Source organism: Cydia strobilella, chromosome 1 (assembly GCF_947568885.1).
Source record: "Cydia strobilella chromosome 1, ilCydStro3.1, whole genome shotgun sequence".
In the NCBI taxonomy this organism is placed as follows: Eukaryota; Metazoa; Arthropoda; class Insecta; order Lepidoptera; family Tortricidae; genus Cydia; species Cydia strobilella.
Genome location: NC_086041.1, coordinates 18,960,885 through 18,979,905, shown reverse-complemented (window position 1 = coordinate 18,979,905; position 19,021 = coordinate 18,960,885). Strand labels below are relative to the sequence as shown.

The window sequence follows — 19,021 nt, the reverse complement described above, 5'->3', positions numbered from 1 at the left end:
AGTCTCTTAATCACGTACCTAACTACCTACTTTAAGCAAGATCGTCATGAAGGGTCATGATGAGTAATGATTGATTGTAAAATGGTAACGTGTGTTGTTAAGTAGGTTCCTTTTTGTTACAATTTCTATAATTCTCCAACAGTTGGTGGGGTACGCGCTAGTGGTAGCCACATTCGCCCTGCAGGCGCCGGTGCGCTGGGCGGCGGCGCGGCTCCGCGGCGCGGCGCGGCTGCTGCTGGCCGACGTGTACCATCTCGTGTCCTTTCTCGCCACGGTCAACGTGTGGCGCGGCGTGTGGGGCTTGCTAGATATATATCTATTCCCTGGTAAGACAGACATAAAAACAACCTTTTTATGCAAAGTTGGTGTGACTAAGTTGGTAAGTGAACGACGCGTTCCCTTGCAGAAGTGCACTCTCTCTTTCTTAACATCCGTGTATAGTCGTTCGTTTTATAGTTGGCTCCGAACGGCTAATCCTTTGTCTACTGTAAGTAAAACCGCACGTGCTTCTACCTGCAATAAAAGGATCGGTCATTGGCGTTTAATTCTAATGAACTTGGCTGGACACGCTACCGCGTGTCTAGATTGGCGCCTAACCGGTTATTGAAAGGTTGGATCACTTTTGACCCAACCTTTTTTTATACAGGTAAGTGCGGTGTTACTCGTGCTTACAATAGACAAGAGTTAGCCGCCATCGCCAGCTTGAAAACAAAAGACTATAGCTGTAGATTATTTTTCATATCTCATGCTCTGAAAGTGGGTCGTTGTTGTTCTAAAAAGTGCGCAGAAAGTAATACCTCTACCTCTACCTCTAGTGCAGAAAAGTGGTGTACTCCTCTGCGTCCCCGTCCCACGAGCAACTGGGTGGAAACAAATTTGAAAAATAGTGTCTTTATTTCCCCCCTGGAACAATTGGTAATTGTTCTAATTTTACTAATCCCGCATTGAACCGTTTTTTATCAAAAATGATGTAAGGTACCGGCTGACGGGGCTCCCGTCGGTGTTGAGCTCGGATGGCGGTCTCGAGTGTTCCATTTGAATCACACTTTAGCACAAACACAATAACTTCCAATACTTTCACTAACAGTCACCGATAACTGTATAAAAATATTTATTTTTTTACCGCTGTCACCATGTTGTAAATCAAACACCGAGCTCAGATGACAACTGTTTATTAAAACAATAACGGGTAGATACCTCGTTATTGAACTACCTACAACATCTTTCCCTTAAAAATAATAAGCATGCATAATAAACTTATGTAGGTATATATAACTAAAGTAAACTCAAGAAGAATTACACAATCATTCCTCTCTTCTTTGTTTCAAAAGGAAAAAGGAATTTAAAAAAAAACTTAAACAAAGAGAAGAGAGGATAATAATATTATAGATAAAAGTAGCGTACCTACAGTCCTACATAATATACCTATAGACTATAATTATACTTATTTAAGTTATTTTAAATGAGTACAAGTAAATTGGTAGACCTAAAACAAAGCATTGATATCAATACCCATTTTACGAGCTCTGTTACGAGTCATTTTGGGCTCGTTTGGCTGAGTAGTCTGGGTAGTATCACTTGTACACGGGTTCGAAGCCTGCTCGACAGCAGGCGCAGGCGCAGGCGCACACTTTACATCGAGCGGACTCGAACCCTGGTCCGGCGGCTGCGCGGTCGGTGGCGGTGGCGCATCCGGCTCGCACTTAATTAAATGTCTGCGATTGCTCTCTTTGTCAAACTCGAATGTTTGATATGCATTAAACCCCTCGGGTCCAATTAAGTTGATAAGTAAACTGGCCTGTCGCTGAGTCTTCTTTAACCACTCCGGATGCCTTGAGAAATAAATTGAATTGTATCTTCCAAGTTTGCCACGCGTCAGTCCGGCTGACGAGGCTCCCGTCGGTGTTGAGCTCGGATGGCGGTCTCGCGTGTTCCATTTGAATCACACTTTAGCACAAACACAATAACTTCCAATATTTTCACTAACAGTCACCGATAACTGTATAAAAAATATTTATTTTTTACCGCTGTCACCATGTTGTAAATCAAACACCGAGCTCAGATGACAACTGTTTATTAAAACAATAACGGGTAGATACCTCGTTATTGAACTACCTACAACAGTACCTAAATTGTTTAAATAAGTTATTCTTGATTTCTTTTGTTGAATTGTATTTACTCGATTTCATAAGGAGGGAACCTGAAAGGAATACACCAAAAAAAATTCATAAAAATAAAATAAAATATAAGATGAATTGCTTATTTTATTCATTGAATTGTAATTTAATATTTACATTTTTTAAATATTTTTATTATGTTGGCTAAATGACTGGGATGCCATTGACCTTTTGGGAGTTTTAGACCGAAAAAGTAAAAAATTAAAAACTAAGAGGCTAATCCGCTGATTTTCGTGTTATAAACAAATCATTTTTCCCCTCACTAGCTCGGAAAGCCGTCTTTTATCCTTTAAAACAAGCGGGGAAAAACGCATTTTATCCACTAGTGGGGAAAGTAATTTGACCTTGAATGGAGCGTGTTTAAGTAGCTTGACAGTTAACAAAACGTAAAACGCTCATAAGTATCGTTCGTTCGATATTAATTATCATTAAATAAATGGTTTGAGAATCTAATAAAAAATACCATAATTAGCTTTATTTAATGATTTTAAGTCATAAACCTTAAAATTCCATAAGAAACGTTAGATTTTTTATAATGATGTTAAATATAATTCTGAACGCACAAGTTGAGTCGATGCAATTTCAAAACGCATCGTTGACATTTCATACGTCAGAACAGAAATGTCAACATTGTCAACAAAATTTTTACTTAAAAACACTTCTCACCGACTCACGTAAAATTTCAGAATTTCCAGTGTTTTCTGTTATAATATCGTACAGAAATAAGTGATTCCAGTGATGAAGGTGACCTAAGTTAACGCCTGTGGATGTTGCACTTTCCTCGCTATAGTGAGGGGAAAAGTTTTGTGTTACACACGGGTGCAAATGTATTTTACTTCTCGTGTGTTGAAATACTCGCTACGCTCAGGATCCTATTTTAGAACCACTCGCTTCGCTCGTGGTTCAACTATAGAATCCTTTCGCTTGCTCGTGTTTCAATTCCACACTCGCGGGTAAAATACAACTTTGCACCCTTGTATAACAAATAACTATTAAAATTACAGTTAAAATTGCAGTTTGTTAAAATATGTGTGTTTTCGTAAATATTGCAATCTAAATGTTTTCGCTAGGGGTTATTTATCTTCACACATGAAAAGTCTCCGATTAAGTAAGTCCTAAGTAAGTAAGTCCTAAGAAAAAAAATCATGGCCGTAGGTCTATTAGGTACTTTAATTACTGATTTTGCAAAATTCTTGCGTTTGTCTTGTTTTGTTTCCTCGCATTCGAAATGAAAAATAGAGTGTTTAACGCGGGTGAAAGGCACCATTTCCGTCTCGGACTATTGGCGCTCGAACGCAGTGAGAGCGCCAAACTACCTCGACAGAAACGGGTACCATTCAACCCTTGGTTAACAATCTACTATTTAACACTCAGCGTGTTTAGGTTTTTGCTGCTGACAGGTTAGGACAAAAAGGAAAATCTTCAAATAATATTAACAATGTTTTTTTCAACAGATTCACCAAAGATCAGTAATTGGTGCACACACATCGTGAGCCTCACACTCCTCATTCTTCTGAACTGCTCCAACTCCATTATAGTGCGGGGCGTCTACATCGACGGCGAGGAGCCTGCCGGCGAATGCGTGGTCTTCCCGTGCCACTATCTAAGGCTCTTCTTCCACAAAGAGAGAACCAAAAAGAGACACAGACAAGCACTAGCCGCGGCTGCTCTTGCGGCCAACAGGAAGATAGAAGAAGCCAGCGTACCCTTACAAATGCCGGAGGAAAAAGTATAGAAAAGACAGCCAAATCTTAGGTACACTTATCTTTTTGAGATTTCGGTTATCGACGAAAGGCGAAAGGTCGGTCTTATTAAATATTAATATTAAATAATTGTTGTTTAGTTGTAACGAATTTGTAGCCGTCAGTTACCCAGTGAAACAATAGAATACCTACACCCTACACACAACTTTGGGAGCAAATCAAACCACTGGGGGGCTTTGTCACTTTTTCTTTAATATAATATGACATCTATTTCAGTTTATAATAGAATACCTCAAATTTTATATTTTACACTTCATTTTGTCTGCTATCAAAACATCTTCATAAATATTGTAATTCGTTTTCGTTATGTTTGCATCGTAGAAGAAGATACTCAATAAATAATTCGGGGTTTTAATAGCAATTCACTCATTCGCTTCAGAACCGATTTAAATAAATATTTTTTTATTTAATATACCTAGGCTATAAAAAGTGTTTTCAGATCTATTAGCTAGATCGGTCGAAGACTTATTTTTAATTTACCAGTTATAGTTTTTATTAACTAAATTGGTTTTATGTAGCCAGATTTTAAATAAATCATTTGTGAGATATTATGCTATAAGTAGGTATTTGTAAATATGATCTATGAAATGTAGCTATAGGTTACAAAGTGTTCTTGTTTCCCAAGAGAGCTCGGTACTATTTGAATATATGTAGATAAGAAATTCATAATTCTTTCAAATAGGAAAACAGTATTTTAAGAGTATTATTGTATTTTCAATGATACACTTTATGTCAATAATCAGAAAGACTTCGAACATTTAACCCGAAAGACTTTGAACATGTGTATTCCTGACGATATTACGAATATAGTACATTGTGATACAAGTAGGTATGCTACGTTGGCGATTACACACGAGGCGATATTGTGCGCGCTTGCTGTAAGCGAGCGCGCAATAAGAAAGCCGATGTGTGTAATGACCAATGCACACGCGTTTCATACGACGTTTTTCAACACACTTGCGAGGAAAAAAAAAGAAAGTCATATTATTCAAATTTTAATTCTTAAAACAGTTAGTAAGTCTAAAATCTGTCATACTGCCTGCCGCCCCTCGGCCCTGCCGCTGGCGGGCCGGCCGGGCCGCGGCAGGCGGTCGGCGGGGCGCCGGTGCCCGCCAGTCCGTGTTGTAAAATCTGCTCGACAAATTTAAGAAGGCTCCCTTTCCATACATATTATTAGCAATGATAGGGATCAGTCACAGTCACGCGTGTTTAATATCTAGGATTATGAGCCTAAAAGCGGTTCAATAACTTGCATGTTACGAGCAAGTGTGTTGAAAAAAATATTCTATCAAAATAAAATTCTGTTATTATAGTTTAGTATTTTCTGTAACAAAATAATTAAATTTCTTTCAGTAGTTTTTTCTAAACAATACCTTGGATCACAAAGCAGCGCAGTTACAGTCAGGGACATTAGATTAGGTAATTAGAATCAGTCTGAGTAGAAATTATTTCACTTGCTTATTTTGGAAAATAAGGAATGTATCGTAAACTAATTTCAGCGGTTTTCATCTACTAGATAATGAAAATTTTCGATTGCTTATCAGAACCAAAATTTATTTTTGTGGTCAGTTAGCCGAGTTATTTAAGTCTTCCCTGTATACAGACATTTTGTTTTTAAAATCTGTAAATAATTTATGTCAAACCATACTAAATTGTCAAAATATTACCTACCTACACTAATCTGCCGTTAATTCCGTTTTCTTAAAGTTCGAATAAAATTATCTTATACCACATACCTACCTATGTACCTATACATATTTATTGGCAGCTGAGCTGGATTTACTTGTAAATCGCTTATTTTCTTGACATCCATGTTTTAAAACCTTTTTGATGTTGATTTTCAGACTTATTCAATTAAAGTACACAAAGAATGTATTTATAATTTATTAATCTAATTTAGTGACTAGTCATCTTTTAAGTGCCTACTTTATTGTCACCATGCATTTTTTTTCATAGGATAGTTTATATTTTTTATTTATCAAATAATAACTACGTATTACTTGTTATGTAGATTTACATGACGACCTGAATATACCCAATACGTTCACTCATAACCAGGCATTGTAAACTGCGAGCGAAATCCATTGAACTCGCTTGCGTTTATATGTGTGAACGGCACGTTTGTACACGCGTCTTTGTGTGCGTAAGCTGCTTAGGGCTGCCACTCACATGTTTTTGAGTTCACGGAGCGTTGTCGTAATACTCGTAATGAAAAATATCTAAGGAATAGAAATATTTTTATTTAAAGAAACTATTTTTAAGTTCGCAAAACTTACATTACGCGGTTCTATTCTTGCCATTTCTGCCCGTCATATAGATATTATATTTTTTCAGATACGATAAAAGTGTAACAAAAAACAAAATATTTACGAAGGAACAATATATTTGTACCTAAGTATAGGTAGTTGAATGTTAGCTAACATTCACAAGTTCAACGTACCTATCTAAATATTATCACACCTTTTACACTGTTATATTGACGTACGGTACATATTTGGGTTTTCGACAAATTTTAGTTTAAATTAATGTGATTGTAGAAAACGCGTTATTTGATGTATTATCAGTATTATATAGGTACATGTTAGGTACACTACACGTAGGTATAAGTATTATTAAGTACATATAAAAATAAACTTCTTTATTTCTCCAATTTGATAGGCACATATACATCGCACAATACATCGGCATTTTGAACGTTCCGTCATCGCGTGACCGCGTCGCTAACCGAACTGAGCGGCCGGCGAAAAGCCAGCAATCTGGTGTCGCGGGGATATATGATGATAATTTATTGATAATACTATTACTTATTCTGTGACTTTGACTTGACTTGACAACCCTAGTACTTCAATGGATTTCGCTCGCAGTCGCAGTTTACGATGCCTGCTCATAACTCATAACTAAACATTAGGTACCTACCTGCTTCTTATAGATACACATTTTTATACGTAAGTTGTACGTAAGTAACCGCTGGCATTTTCACATAATTCAGCATATGTTAATCTATCTTCTACATATTATATATATTTATATATAATATCTGGGAGACCGAGCTTTGCTCGGAAAACATATAAAAACTCAAAAATGCGCGTTTTCTCAAAGATAAGTCCTAGGTAGATCGATTTTTCGCCCCCGAAAACCCCCGTTTCCTAGATCCCCGAAATATATAATTATATAGATAGATTAATACAAGAATTCTCGTTTAAAGGTATAAGATATACTCGTATAAATGCGTGTATCCTGACTGATTGACTAACTGGCTGACTCATACCAGAACCGAAACTACAAATGCTAGAAAGTTGAAATTTGCATACGGTTGCATTTGTAATGTGTACAAGAAATAAAAAGCGATTTTGAGAAATTCAACTCCTAAGGGGGTTAAAAGGGGGATAAAAGTTTGTATGGGGTTCAACTTTTATTTTAAGCTGGGAGCTTGAAATTAAATAATAAGGTATTTTATTAAAAAAAAAAAACATTTCAGCGTTTTTGAAAATTCATTCCCTAAGGTGCTGAAAAAGGGGTTGAAAGTTTGTATGGAGATCAAGCGAAGCGAAGCGAAGCGATATGCGGCGCGGGGTGAATACCTATAGAAGTGTCCTACGTGGGCGATCTCGTTGCGAACGCCGTGGGCCCGCCGCGCCGCGCCGCTTCGCTTCGCGTTCGCGAGTTGTTCGCTAACGTAAGACGCTGCGTTAGAAAGGCTGATTAAAAGAAAAGGGATTTAAACATTTTTGGAAATTCAACCCCTAGGGGGGTTAAAGGGGATGAAAGTTTGTATGGGGTTCAAGTTTTATTTTGAAATAGTAAGTTGAAATTTTGTAAAAAGGTATTTTAATAAAATAGAAGAAAATGATTTTACAAATATAATCTAACTAAACTAACGCTGACGCAAAGAAGGAACCATTTCAAAATGTCGGGTGTTGTAAAAATTCCGTTTTCTATTTGCGTGAATTTTAAGGAAAACTAATACACGTCGATACATTTATATTTATGTAAACAAATAAATTTATGACAGACTAATGCTAAGTCTCTCGTGTACATAGATTTTTATTGTAATTATTAAGCTGTCCTTGTGACAAAAGTAAATAATAAATAAACAAATGATTACGTTATCTGAAGTTTTATTCATTATTGTCAATTAACAAAAATACAATCAGGGCGGCGTAAGCCGTTGAAGATATTTCTATTCATAAGTAAAACGGTAGTTATAAAATGCAGATTAATTTAATGCCTAGATAATGACAAAAGTGGACAAAATTAATTGTATTAATTGTAACTTATTCATACTTACTACAGAATTCGTCTTTTCGCCTATTTATTTTATTATTTAATTCTGTTCACTCTTTTCCAGTCCGCACCAACCTACAAGGTTTTTCTATAAAATCTATATTTTTTCCAATTACATTTTCCGAAAGTCCAATCTAATTTGAACCTTAAAGCGGATAGCTAAGGTTGAAATTCTATTGGCGCGTATGTAGTCGATAAATCGTACTAGGTATGCCTGGAAAAGGGTTGTTTATTGAGATTATTTTCCTCCCTGAGGGCCTACCGCGAACCACGTTCGACGTGTTGCCTCCCTGTCACACTTACACCGTACGAGTTTACAACTGCGACAGGTTCGCGGTAGGCCCTCTGCTCTGTCATCGGAATTCGTAAATATGCCTAGGTATCTGTGCAAGCGCAAAGATTTTAAGTAACAAAAGACAAAACAAATCTTAATACTTATATCCTGGAAGAAACCCAATGGCCCTTGCCCTTACAATATGTTCAATTCTACAAGCTTTTCCATATATTTAAATACGTAGGGTTGAAATTAGAGTGGTATCTAGTACTGCGCCAACATGTTTGCATATTCATTGAAACGTCGAGGTGATAAGGGCTATCACATGTGATTTACGCGCTATGTGCCATTGTACCTATATACATCAATAAATGTCGCAACTGGGTGGTCTTAAGGATATTTAAATTAAAACTAAGTGTTTTATTTACAAAGTAAAGGTTATTTTTAGATTTCTTTTATCAAATTTTTTGCCTGTCCGTCTGTCCGTAGTGTCAGTCCGTTCGCGGCTTAGCGCAGGTGATACAGTGTGGCCAATTAGTGCTAGAAGCCGATCTAATTTCCAGCTAAACAAATATATATGTTGCCAAAAAAGTTTGTAAGTAGCCTGCTTGGCCCTTGAAAACCTACCTACTACAAGTAGACTAAATTAACTTAGATGGATAAAAATCTTCCAAACAAAATATCTCAATAAACAAAGCCACATGAATGAAGGATTGTGAAGGATAAAGACGAATAGTTGTATGAGAAACGCAAACGAGACGCCGTCTTCTGATGGATGCGTCTTCGTTTGCCGTTTATGTAGCATAGTAGGATTTTGCGAGGAAAAAAAAGCCTAAAGTATGGTGATCGATCGTCTTCGTAAACGTTGCATAAAGTGCATAATGTAGTCTGTGTGATATTGAATAGGTAATGTATGAAGTCCAGGAGAAAGACGTGAGCTGAGCCTGAGAGACACAATGATCATTGATCACAATATTTTAATGAGGTCAACAAAAAAATACTAGGCATTACGATTCATAAAATATATTTTATTTGATTATATTCATCAAAACATAAATGACTCATAAATAGAAAAATATAAAAAGGAATTACTGTTGGCAATTTATACACTAGTTCGGTAATACACATGCTATGATTAGCTTGATTTTCTATGGCAAAGTGAAAAACCTAAGCGCTGGGAACCGGATTCGAACTAAAAATCCAATGCCATTTGCTTGTTTTCCTACTGTGTTTATTTATTTAATCGTATCGATGGCTGTGTTTAATAGGAGTTGTTAATTTCGGTTACTTGTTCAGCAGTTTATTGATCAATAGGATCCAATTAGAGGTTAAAGAGCTTTACAAAATACATACCTAAATACAACATACACATACATATATTTATGAGAGAAAAGTCACTTTGCTATAAGAGATTTTGAAATATGCAGACTATGCTAACGATGAATGAACCGAATAAAATCACACACACGGTAAATGTAGATTACTGCCGTGCGTAACGTCTCTTGCCCACGTACCTACGTATCTATAATGCTGTCAGTATAGTTGGACAACTTGAACAATATAATAAACTGCTCTTGTTTATTTTAAAAGAATCCACACATTTAAATTTACTGCTGTAAGAATTTAGCCTCGTTTGCACCTTTTAAAATCTAATGGTGAAGTCGTGGTAGTCGAGGCGGGCCAGCTGCTGACTATTTGTGAGGTCGCACTTCTGTATTTTGCTGCCGGGCGAGCCCACGGTGCTCAGCCATTCGGTCCTGGAACAAATGTCTTACAGTCTTAACAGATGATAAAAAAGTCAGCCATGCATAGCAGGTTCAACACCTGCAACTTTCAGAAAAGTTATGACAACATAATTTTATGTCTGTTGTATTTATTACAAAACTTAAATACGGTTTCATGTCTGAGACCACTATGTTTCCTTTTAAACAGGTTATGGCCCTAGGAAATTTATCAGTTATAAAATATAAGTAATTTCTCTATTTGGTTTTTCAAGTAGACACACTACTATTTAAACTATAAACTGAAATAAACCAGACACCTGTTCAGGCACCTGTCCGGTAAACGGGGTACGCTGGTTCGTTTCCAGCTCTGGACACTGGAGGCTTTGGTCATTTTTTCCTTCGTATATGACATTTATTGCAGTTTATAAGTAATTTATCATTTTGATGCCTTTTTGTATGTTACAAGCTATTTGCCTCATAGGCGGCATAGCAAAATAATTGCTATGGTTGTTATTGAGGAGATATTCGACTTCTGTCAAAGACAAACTAGAGATGTAGACATCATAATAATTGCGATTAGATGCAGCAATTATTTAAAGCAGTCTGTAAAGACAGATGTTGCATTTATTTGGATCCTTACGAACTACTGATAAAGATTGAACCAGCGATAAAAATAAATAGTTTATAAATGTTCAGTAAGTAGTATGATATTTGCTTGGTTGGACTATTAATTTGGTTTCGATTGTGCTGTATTTAATTAATTAACTAGTTTAATTAAAAACTATTAATGACCACATTTTAAAATAAGCAACATAATTAATTAGGTATATTTGGCACGAGCTGCATCTAATTACGCTTGTTTAGGGACATGACTGCGACGTGTTAAAAATGTTAATTTTGCAACTACAACGGATTGGACCGAATCCAAAAAACCGGTCAAGAGAGAATCAGACTCGCGCACCGAGGGTTATGAATGTTACGAATTATCTTAAAAAGAAAAACTGAAATGAAAAATGTACTAACTTATAATTTTTAAGAAAAAAAAAACCGACTTCAATGGGGGATGCCGCTGAAAGTTCACTTATTGTTGATGGTGCACTCTTAGATTCCAGACAATGAAATGAAAAAGACAGCATCTTTTGCCTAATTATGTAGAAAAGGAGGTAAAACGACCCACTTTTCTAGTAGCATTTCGTTTTTGTAAGGGTCGCAGTTCTAACCTAACGTAACCTACTTTTCTGATAGCTTTTGGTTTCTGTAAGGGTCACAGCACTAACCTAACCTAACCTACTTTTCTGATAGCAGTTCTGTTCTGTGAGAATCGCAGTTCAAAAACCACCCACCCACCTAACCCACTTTTCTAGTAGCATTTCCGGGTCCGGGTCTGGGTCCGGATCTGTGTCCGGGTCCGTGTCCGGCTGTCCGGGTCCAAGTTTGGGTCCGAGTTCGGTCCGGATCCGGGTCCGAGTTCGGGTCCGAGTTAAGGTCCATGTTCAGACCCGGGTCCGGGTCCGAGTCCGAGTCCGGGTCCATGTTTAGGTCTGGGTCCATAAGGAAGAAAACAAATCGCCAAACGTGAACTATGTGTCACTGAAGAGTTCCATTCTGATCATCATCAGCAGTTCCACTTCATCAAATGTCACTTTTTTAAATGTAAATGCTGTATTTTTATTACCTTTGAACATTTGTGTAATAAATTGATTTTTATATTATTAATTCAATTTAATTTTGTGACATCATTTTTTTTTAAATCCGCAACGCAGGCTTCGTCAGGTGGCCACAAATAAAAATCAGCAACATGCTTCGTCCCAAAAATACCAATGATGATATCCGCAACAGGCTTCGTCACTTTTTTTTTGTTTAAATAAAATAACCGTCACGAATCGCACCTGGCTCAAATGTCCCCATTACGCTGGCAGCGTTACCGCGCTGAATGGCCAACGAGATCTGTTGGACCAGGTACGATCCGGACCGAGGGTCGCACCCCCTGTCCCTCAGCCGCCGACCCAAATCCCTCACAAAGTCCCTAGCCTCCACAGCCCAAGGTCCCGCAGTCTCGACTGCAACCGGCACAAAGTCGTACGTTAGTTCCAGGGCAGAGTACTTGGCATGCTTCATTTTGGCGGCATACTCCGCGGCAGTACCAGCAGACCTGACGGCTGCTGTATTTGTTGATGAAAATACAAAAATCACTATATGTATGCCTTTCACATTTGAGGAGTTCCCTCGGTTCCTCGTGGGTCTCATCATCAGAACTCGAGCTTGACAAAAATATGTCTTAAAAACTTAAGTTGCTTAACAAACATAAAGAAGAGGAAAAATCGCCAAACGTAAACTATGCGTCATTACAGAGTTCCATTCTAATCATCATCAGCAGTTCCACTTCATCAAATGCCACTTTTTAAAATGGAAATCCTGGATTTGTTGATAAAAATACAAAAATCACTATATGTATGCCTTTCACATTTGAGGAGTTCCCTCGATTCCTCATGGATCCCATCATCAGAACTCGAACTCGACAAAAATGTTTCTTGAAATCCTAACTTGCTTAACAAACATAACGAAGAGGACAAATCGCCAAACGTGACCTATGCGTCATAGAAGAGTTCCGTTCTGATCATCATCAGCAGTTCCACTTCATCAAATGTCACTTTTTAAATGTAAGTGCTTGATTTTTTGATGAAAATACTAAAATCACTATATGTATGCCTTTAATATTTGAGCAGTTCCCTCGATTCCTCATGGATCCCATCATCAGAACTGCTTTTTGACAAAAACGGGATCAATCTGTATGTATATACTTATAATCAAAAAATAATTCCAAAATCGGTCCAGAAATGACGGAGTTATGGAGCAACAAACATTTAAAAAAAAAATTGAGAACCTCCTCCTTTGAAATCTTGAAGTCGGTTAAAAACTACCGCTGGAAGGTCATTAACTACAATTTTTTTATGTAAGAAAAATTATAATTTTACAGTTTTCGTACTTTTGACTTTACTGGCCATATTTGATGTTTCTAGTTCAATGATAATTACTATATTTAAATTTTATATATTCGAATAATGGCGCATATTTTATGACAAAAAATTACGTGTATCAGATTTTTTCATTACCTGCTCTATATAGGTACATGTTTCTTTATTATTAAGTTAAGTACCGTAAAACCATTCGATTCTATTATAAAATCTCAACACTAAATAGAATATTCGATTAGGTGTCACTTTTTGTGAAGTAGGTATTAGTTGAAATAACGCAGACCTCAGGCAAAAACATGATATAAATGGATGATGTTAGCAATACCTCACTCGAACATACTTCTTCAAAACAGAGTTGTATATCAGAGAGTGTATCAAAACTCCTTGGGCTTACTAATATAAATGAAATAAATACTTAAATGAAATAAAAAAAATGTTAGTCTCAACAATACCCCTAGTTCAACTAATATAACAATAAATTAACTAAAAAAATATTAGTCTCAACAATACCCCTAGTTCAAACTATACTGTACCTAGATTTATGTTATATTAGTTAGAAGTAGACTATAGGTACTTACAAAGCTTGTCGTGAGAAGAGACAATGCTCCCCTATTAGAATGTAAGATCTTAGCTCGACCTAAGACTCGATCTAAGTTAATATATGTTTGTTTTGTACTTTGCACAGTGTGCACCAGCGCGCGAGTTTGTAGCAAGAAATAAATATACAACAAACAGAGAGAAACCCACAGAAACCTCTGGAGATACTCACATTTGAACTATTAGGGGCTTAACCCTTTGTATTAATATACAACAAACAGAGAAACCTCTGGAGATACTGACATTTGATCCATTAGGGGCTTAACCCCTTGTATTTTGCCCACGATGGTGCCTTGTTTCGAGTTCTTCACCCATCCTACGATGCCGATGGTCTCTGCTATCTCTTTGCAGTATTTGGTGAAATAACAACCTGAAATAGTGATAGAAATTTACATAAAGAACTCCACTCACATTGCAACAAATCCCTAGTGATATTTGATATAGTACGGCATTCGATCGATCGATTAAATTTGTTGAGAGAAAGAGAGAGAGAGAAAGAAATTTTATTTAATACCACAAACATTAATGGTAGGTTGTTGCACCCATGTAGCCGGAAATGTATCGAAAATCGCATGCGATTTCTTGCAAGGTGGGTGGTCTGGGGAGCTCTTAAAGAAGCCATTTTATTTAAATCATGTCAGTTACCTAATTAATACACTCTAACGTCTTTGTACATAACGAACATAACTAATTGACTGACTGAAGTTTGTGATTTGTGATACCTAATCTAATACATCTCACAATATCCCAAAGCCGGACTGTCAGGCCAATTCGAACGTACACTGACATCAGAATGATATTTGAATCATGTTATTTAGTTATCGTGCGTCTATAATTGAATGACATCAGTTAGATTTCATTCTGATATGAGTGTACCGTTCGAGCTGGCCTGCGTGTCCCTACGTACGTCTTTCCTTGAGGATTGATTATGATTAGTACCATTTTATTGTCAATGTGGGTATTATAAAATAATTAACAAAAAAGTTATAAACTAGGTACACCAAATGTAGGATCCCATAAATAATGAAATATGTACCTAAGCAATTTTACTGGTAGAAGATTCTGGAGGTTTCGTAGGTATGGCGAAATGTAAACTCCATATTATCTTAAACCTAGACAAACTCAAATAATCAACGTATTGTTAAGTATCTATGCTATTATTATCACAACTCTAGATTATGTCGACGACCAGTGTTAATTAGTGACGTTGAAATTCACAGTAGCTCGTAGGTATTTAATTGTTAAAATGTACCTAGGTACTAAACAAAAAAACCGGCCAAGTGCGAGTCGGACTCGCGCACCGAGGGTTCCGTACATTACATAATTTTAACAATGTATTTTTTATGTGAAACGTGAGTGAAACCGCAATTTACGGTTTAAAATTTATGACGTATTAAAAAAAACTACTTACTAGATCTCGTTCAAACCAATTTTCGGTGGAAGTTTGAATGGTAATGTACATCATATTTTTTTTTTCAGCTTTGTCATTCTCTTATTTTAGAAGTTCCAGGGGGGGGGGACACACATTTTACCACTTTGGAGGTGTCTCTCGCGCAAACTATTCAGTTTAGAAAAAAATTATAATAATCTCAATATCATTTTTGAAGACCTATCCATAGATACCCCACACGTATGGGTTTGATGAACAAAAATTTTTTGAGTTTCAGTTCCAAGTATGGGGAACCCCCAAAATTTATAGTTTTTTTTTGTGTGAAAATCTTAATGCGGTTCACAGAATACATCTACTTACCAAGTTTCAACAGTATAGTTCTTATAGTTTCAGAGAAAAGTGGCTGTGACATACGGACGGACAGACAGACAGACATGACGAATCTATAAGGGTTCCGTTTTTTGCCATTTGGCTACGGAACCCTAAAAATTAGCTTTGTTGAATGAGCTATGTAGGTACCTGTCTGCAGCAAAATAAAAGAAAAGGCTGACTGGGATATTCCGTCAACTATTCGTATACTTATGTACTTAACTTTTTGTTTATGTTTATAGGAAACACGTGCTTTGAATTAATCAAATCGAATGTCCCAATTCCAATCGCTGACACCGACCTACATGCGTACGCGCCGCGGCTAATAATACTACTCTGATTAGCCGATCAACCATCGCTTAATAATTAGGTAGTTCTATATACTAGTTATATTAATTTAAGAGTCCCCGGCAACCTCGGTTCTCCATACAAACGTAGTTACGTTCTCATTTTAAAACGACTATACATATAGATTGCTCTGAAACTTTGTACTTACAATAAGATAAGTTATATCTAGATCTGTAATTAGTTTATGTAGCTTCAGATACAGGTTGGCCAAATAACAGGTAACTTTAGTTTTGTAATTTTATTCTATGAAATAATAAAAAATATGAAGCATTCCTTGTTAAATATAGTAAAGGTTGTCCCAAAAAGGACGCAAGATTTAAAATTGATGATAAACACATATTTTTTTCGTTATAATATATTTGTATACAAAATCTTGAAATACATAAAATAGGGTTATTTGTGGAATAATACGTCAGGCTAAAATGTCCTCCTAGGCTTTGCTGGCACATACGCACTCTTTTGTCAAAATTTTCTATGACCATTTTGCATAGATGCGGCTGAATTTCTCCGATGCAGCGTCGAATTTCCTTTTTTAAGGCATGAGTGGTTGTGGGCTTATTGACATAGACTTTAGACTTAGAGATCTCCTTGGCAATTCAACGGGGCAACGCTGCCAGTGTCATGGGGACGTTTGGGCCGGCTACGGTCCGGGGTGGCACCATAGCCTAAATAGTTAAGATTGACAAAGCCTGTTGCGGATTACATCATTTGTAAGTAGATGACGAAGCCTGTTGCTGATTTGCTTTTGTGTCCACTTGACGAAGCCTGCGTTGATTAAAATACGAAAGTACAAACGTCAATAATATTATAGGAATCATCTTTAGACTTTAAATAACCCCATAAAAAGAAGTCTAAAGGCGTTAAATCGCAAGATCTAGGGGGCCAATTCTGATCACCGAATCGAGAGATCACACGACTAGGAAATGTTTCATACAGTAATTGCATCGTTTCTCGGGCTGTGTGGCAAGTGGCCCCGTCTTGTTGAAACCACATTGCTTCCACATCGATATTTTTACACCATTTTTACTAACCCTAAACATTCAGCTGTCAAATAGTTCTTTTTTTTTGTAGAAAAATGTGCGAAATTCAAATTTTAGTATGCTATTTGCCGCCTTTTTTAGGGTTCAGTGCCCAAAGGGTAAAAACGGGACCCTATTACTAAGACTCCGCTGTTCGTCCGTCTGTTCTGCCTGTCTGTCCGTCTGTCACCAGTGTCAGGCATCTCATGAACCGTGATAGCTAGACAGTTGAAATTTTCACAGAAGATGTATTTCTGTTGCCGCTATAATAACAAATACTAAAAAACGAATAAAATAAATTTTAAGTGGGGCTCCCATACAACAAACGTGATTTTTTGCCGTATTTTGCGTAATGGCACGGAACCTTTCCTAGAGGTCCTACTCGCACTTGGCCGGTTTTTTACTGACTGAAATGGCTTGTCAACTAGTTTTCGAGTAAAATGGCTTTGACATACGGACAGACAGACAGACGGATCCCTTTTTGTCATTTTGGCTTCGGACCCCTAAAAATAGATATTAGGAGATAATAGGTATATTCCAGGACCATATACAATGATATATGGTCCTTGGTACAGTATATTCAATAAAAATAGATATATATATATATATATATGTTTCAAACCATTTTGCTTTAGAAAGGCGTTTAGACTTCAAATAAAAACTTGAAAATGAGGTCGGCTGGTATGTACAGGTATTAAGTTTAAAACGTATTAACAACAAATGATAACATTAATTTAACTATCGAAAATAAGTATATGTAGATCTACAGGTACCTACATCTCTTGCGTCGAATGATGGTCTGCCATAATAGTCATTTTTATATGGAGTAGCTGTCACATAAAATGTTTGTAGGCATTTTTTGGAAGTGGCACATTTATTTATTTAGAATGTAGGTAACATTTAAGTAATAAAAATACGGTAAAAAAATCCATACTTAATATTATAAATGCGAAAGTTTGTATGTATGTTATCTGTTACCTCTTCACGCTTAAACCGCTAAACCGATTTAGTTGAAATTTGGTATACAGATAGTTTGAGTCCCGGGGACATAGGATATTTTTTATACCATAACTCACCCCTTAAGGGGGTGAAAAGGGGGTGGAAATTTGGATGGGGAATCAATAACCACTGAACCTATTTAGATAAAACTTGGTATGGGTATAGTTTGAGCTGTGGGGAAGGATATAGAATAATTTTATCCCCGAAATCATTCCTTAAGGGAGTAAAAATGGAGTGGAAATTTATAGTGGACCAATTTGGGGGTGAAAAAAGGATGGATTTAAAAGCAGATTTGTTTAAAAATTAAGGTACTCAAATTACTAATTCCACGCAGACGAAGTTGCGGGCAAAAGCTAGTATTTCTATAATTATGAAGAGACTTAAAGCAAGTTCTGTCATAGGGACTATCATTCGACACGAGAGGTATAGTGTAGATTAATTACTATACTTAGTACACCATAAGTAATGTACCTATAAGTAAGGTAAACACTCACCTTGAACCTGCCCAAATACTTCAAACTCCGTAGAGTACAACTGATTCGGGTCCTCAGTGCCCATTGTGAAACACACACTTTAAAATTAGGTAAAGCAAGTGAAATAACGGCCAAGTAAACAGACACCGAATTCAAATATAAACTTTAAAATTTCACGCTCCCTGCCCGAGTGCCCGCCCAAGCCGGGTGAGTGAACGCCGCCCAAGCCGGCCAACGCGCCCAAGTGCCAATGTTACGTCGCTGATCTGGCTTATCTACTACAACTATTTATAACATTGAAGTGCGTAAAAACTAACTACCCGTACGCAATTTAGGTTTCAAATATAATATAAATTTTACTACACTAGATAAGACGACGTATCTAACCTCAAGAAGTTCACGCTAAATGTTTATAACCAAAATATGTTACTGTGCGATGTATAATTTAAGACCCGTGGGTTCAGAGGGCCTACCGCGAACCACGTTTGACGTGTTGCCTTTCTGTCGCACTTGTTAATTCGTACGTAAGTGTGACAGGGAGGCAACACGTCGAACGTGGATCTCGGCGTATTATGCTGCAGGATGAACCTACTGCACCTTAATTGCTTTTGTAATTCTTTAACAGTTGA

The 19,021-nt window shown here is 36.8% G+C and overlaps 2 protein-coding genes across 2 annotated transcripts in view; one reads left to right on the top strand and one right to left on the bottom strand.

Moving 5' to 3' along the window:
- LOC134746303 (uncharacterized) overlaps nt 1-8,015 on the top strand; it is a 54,395-nt gene extending 46,380 nt beyond the window's left edge. The window contains exons 3-4 of the mRNA XM_063680686.1: nt 143-326; nt 3,632-8,015. Of these exons, the coding sequence (XP_063536756.1) occupies nt 143-326; nt 3,632-3,912 (465 nt within the window). The 3' untranslated portion in view covers nt 3,913-8,015. The remainder of the gene's footprint in view (nt 1-142; nt 327-3,631) is intronic.
- A 2,079-nt stretch (nt 8,016-10,094) lies between these two features.
- LOC134746627 (acylphosphatase-2-like) lies at nt 10,095-18,560 on the bottom strand. Its single transcript, XM_063681069.1, has 3 exons — nt 18,414-18,560; nt 14,038-14,164; nt 10,095-10,255 (listed from the first exon to the last, which is right to left on the bottom strand). Exons 1-3 carry the CDS (start codon nt 18,475-18,477, stop codon nt 10,141-10,143), a joined length of 306 nt encoding a protein of 101 aa, XP_063537139.1. The 5' UTR covers nt 18,478-18,560; the 3' UTR covers nt 10,095-10,140.
- Between the last annotated feature and the right edge of the window lie 461 nt (nt 18,561-19,021).

What these genes read in the sequence shown, in the direction of transcription:
- LOC134746627 (XM_063681069.1), bottom strand. Translation starts at nt 18,477, where the DNA reads ATGGGCACTGAGGACCCGAATCAGTTGTACTCTACGGAGTTTGAAGTA. An exon ending in AGTATTTGGGCAGGTTCAAG is followed by an intron (nt 14,165 to 18,413) that starts GTGAGTGTTTAC and finishes TCACTATTTCAG; the next exon opens with GTTGTTATTTCACCAAATAC. An exon ending in AAGCCCCTAATGGATCAAAT is followed by an intron (nt 10,256 to 14,037) that starts GTCAGTATCTCC and finishes CATTTGTTCCAG; the next exon opens with GACCGAATGGCTGAGCACCG.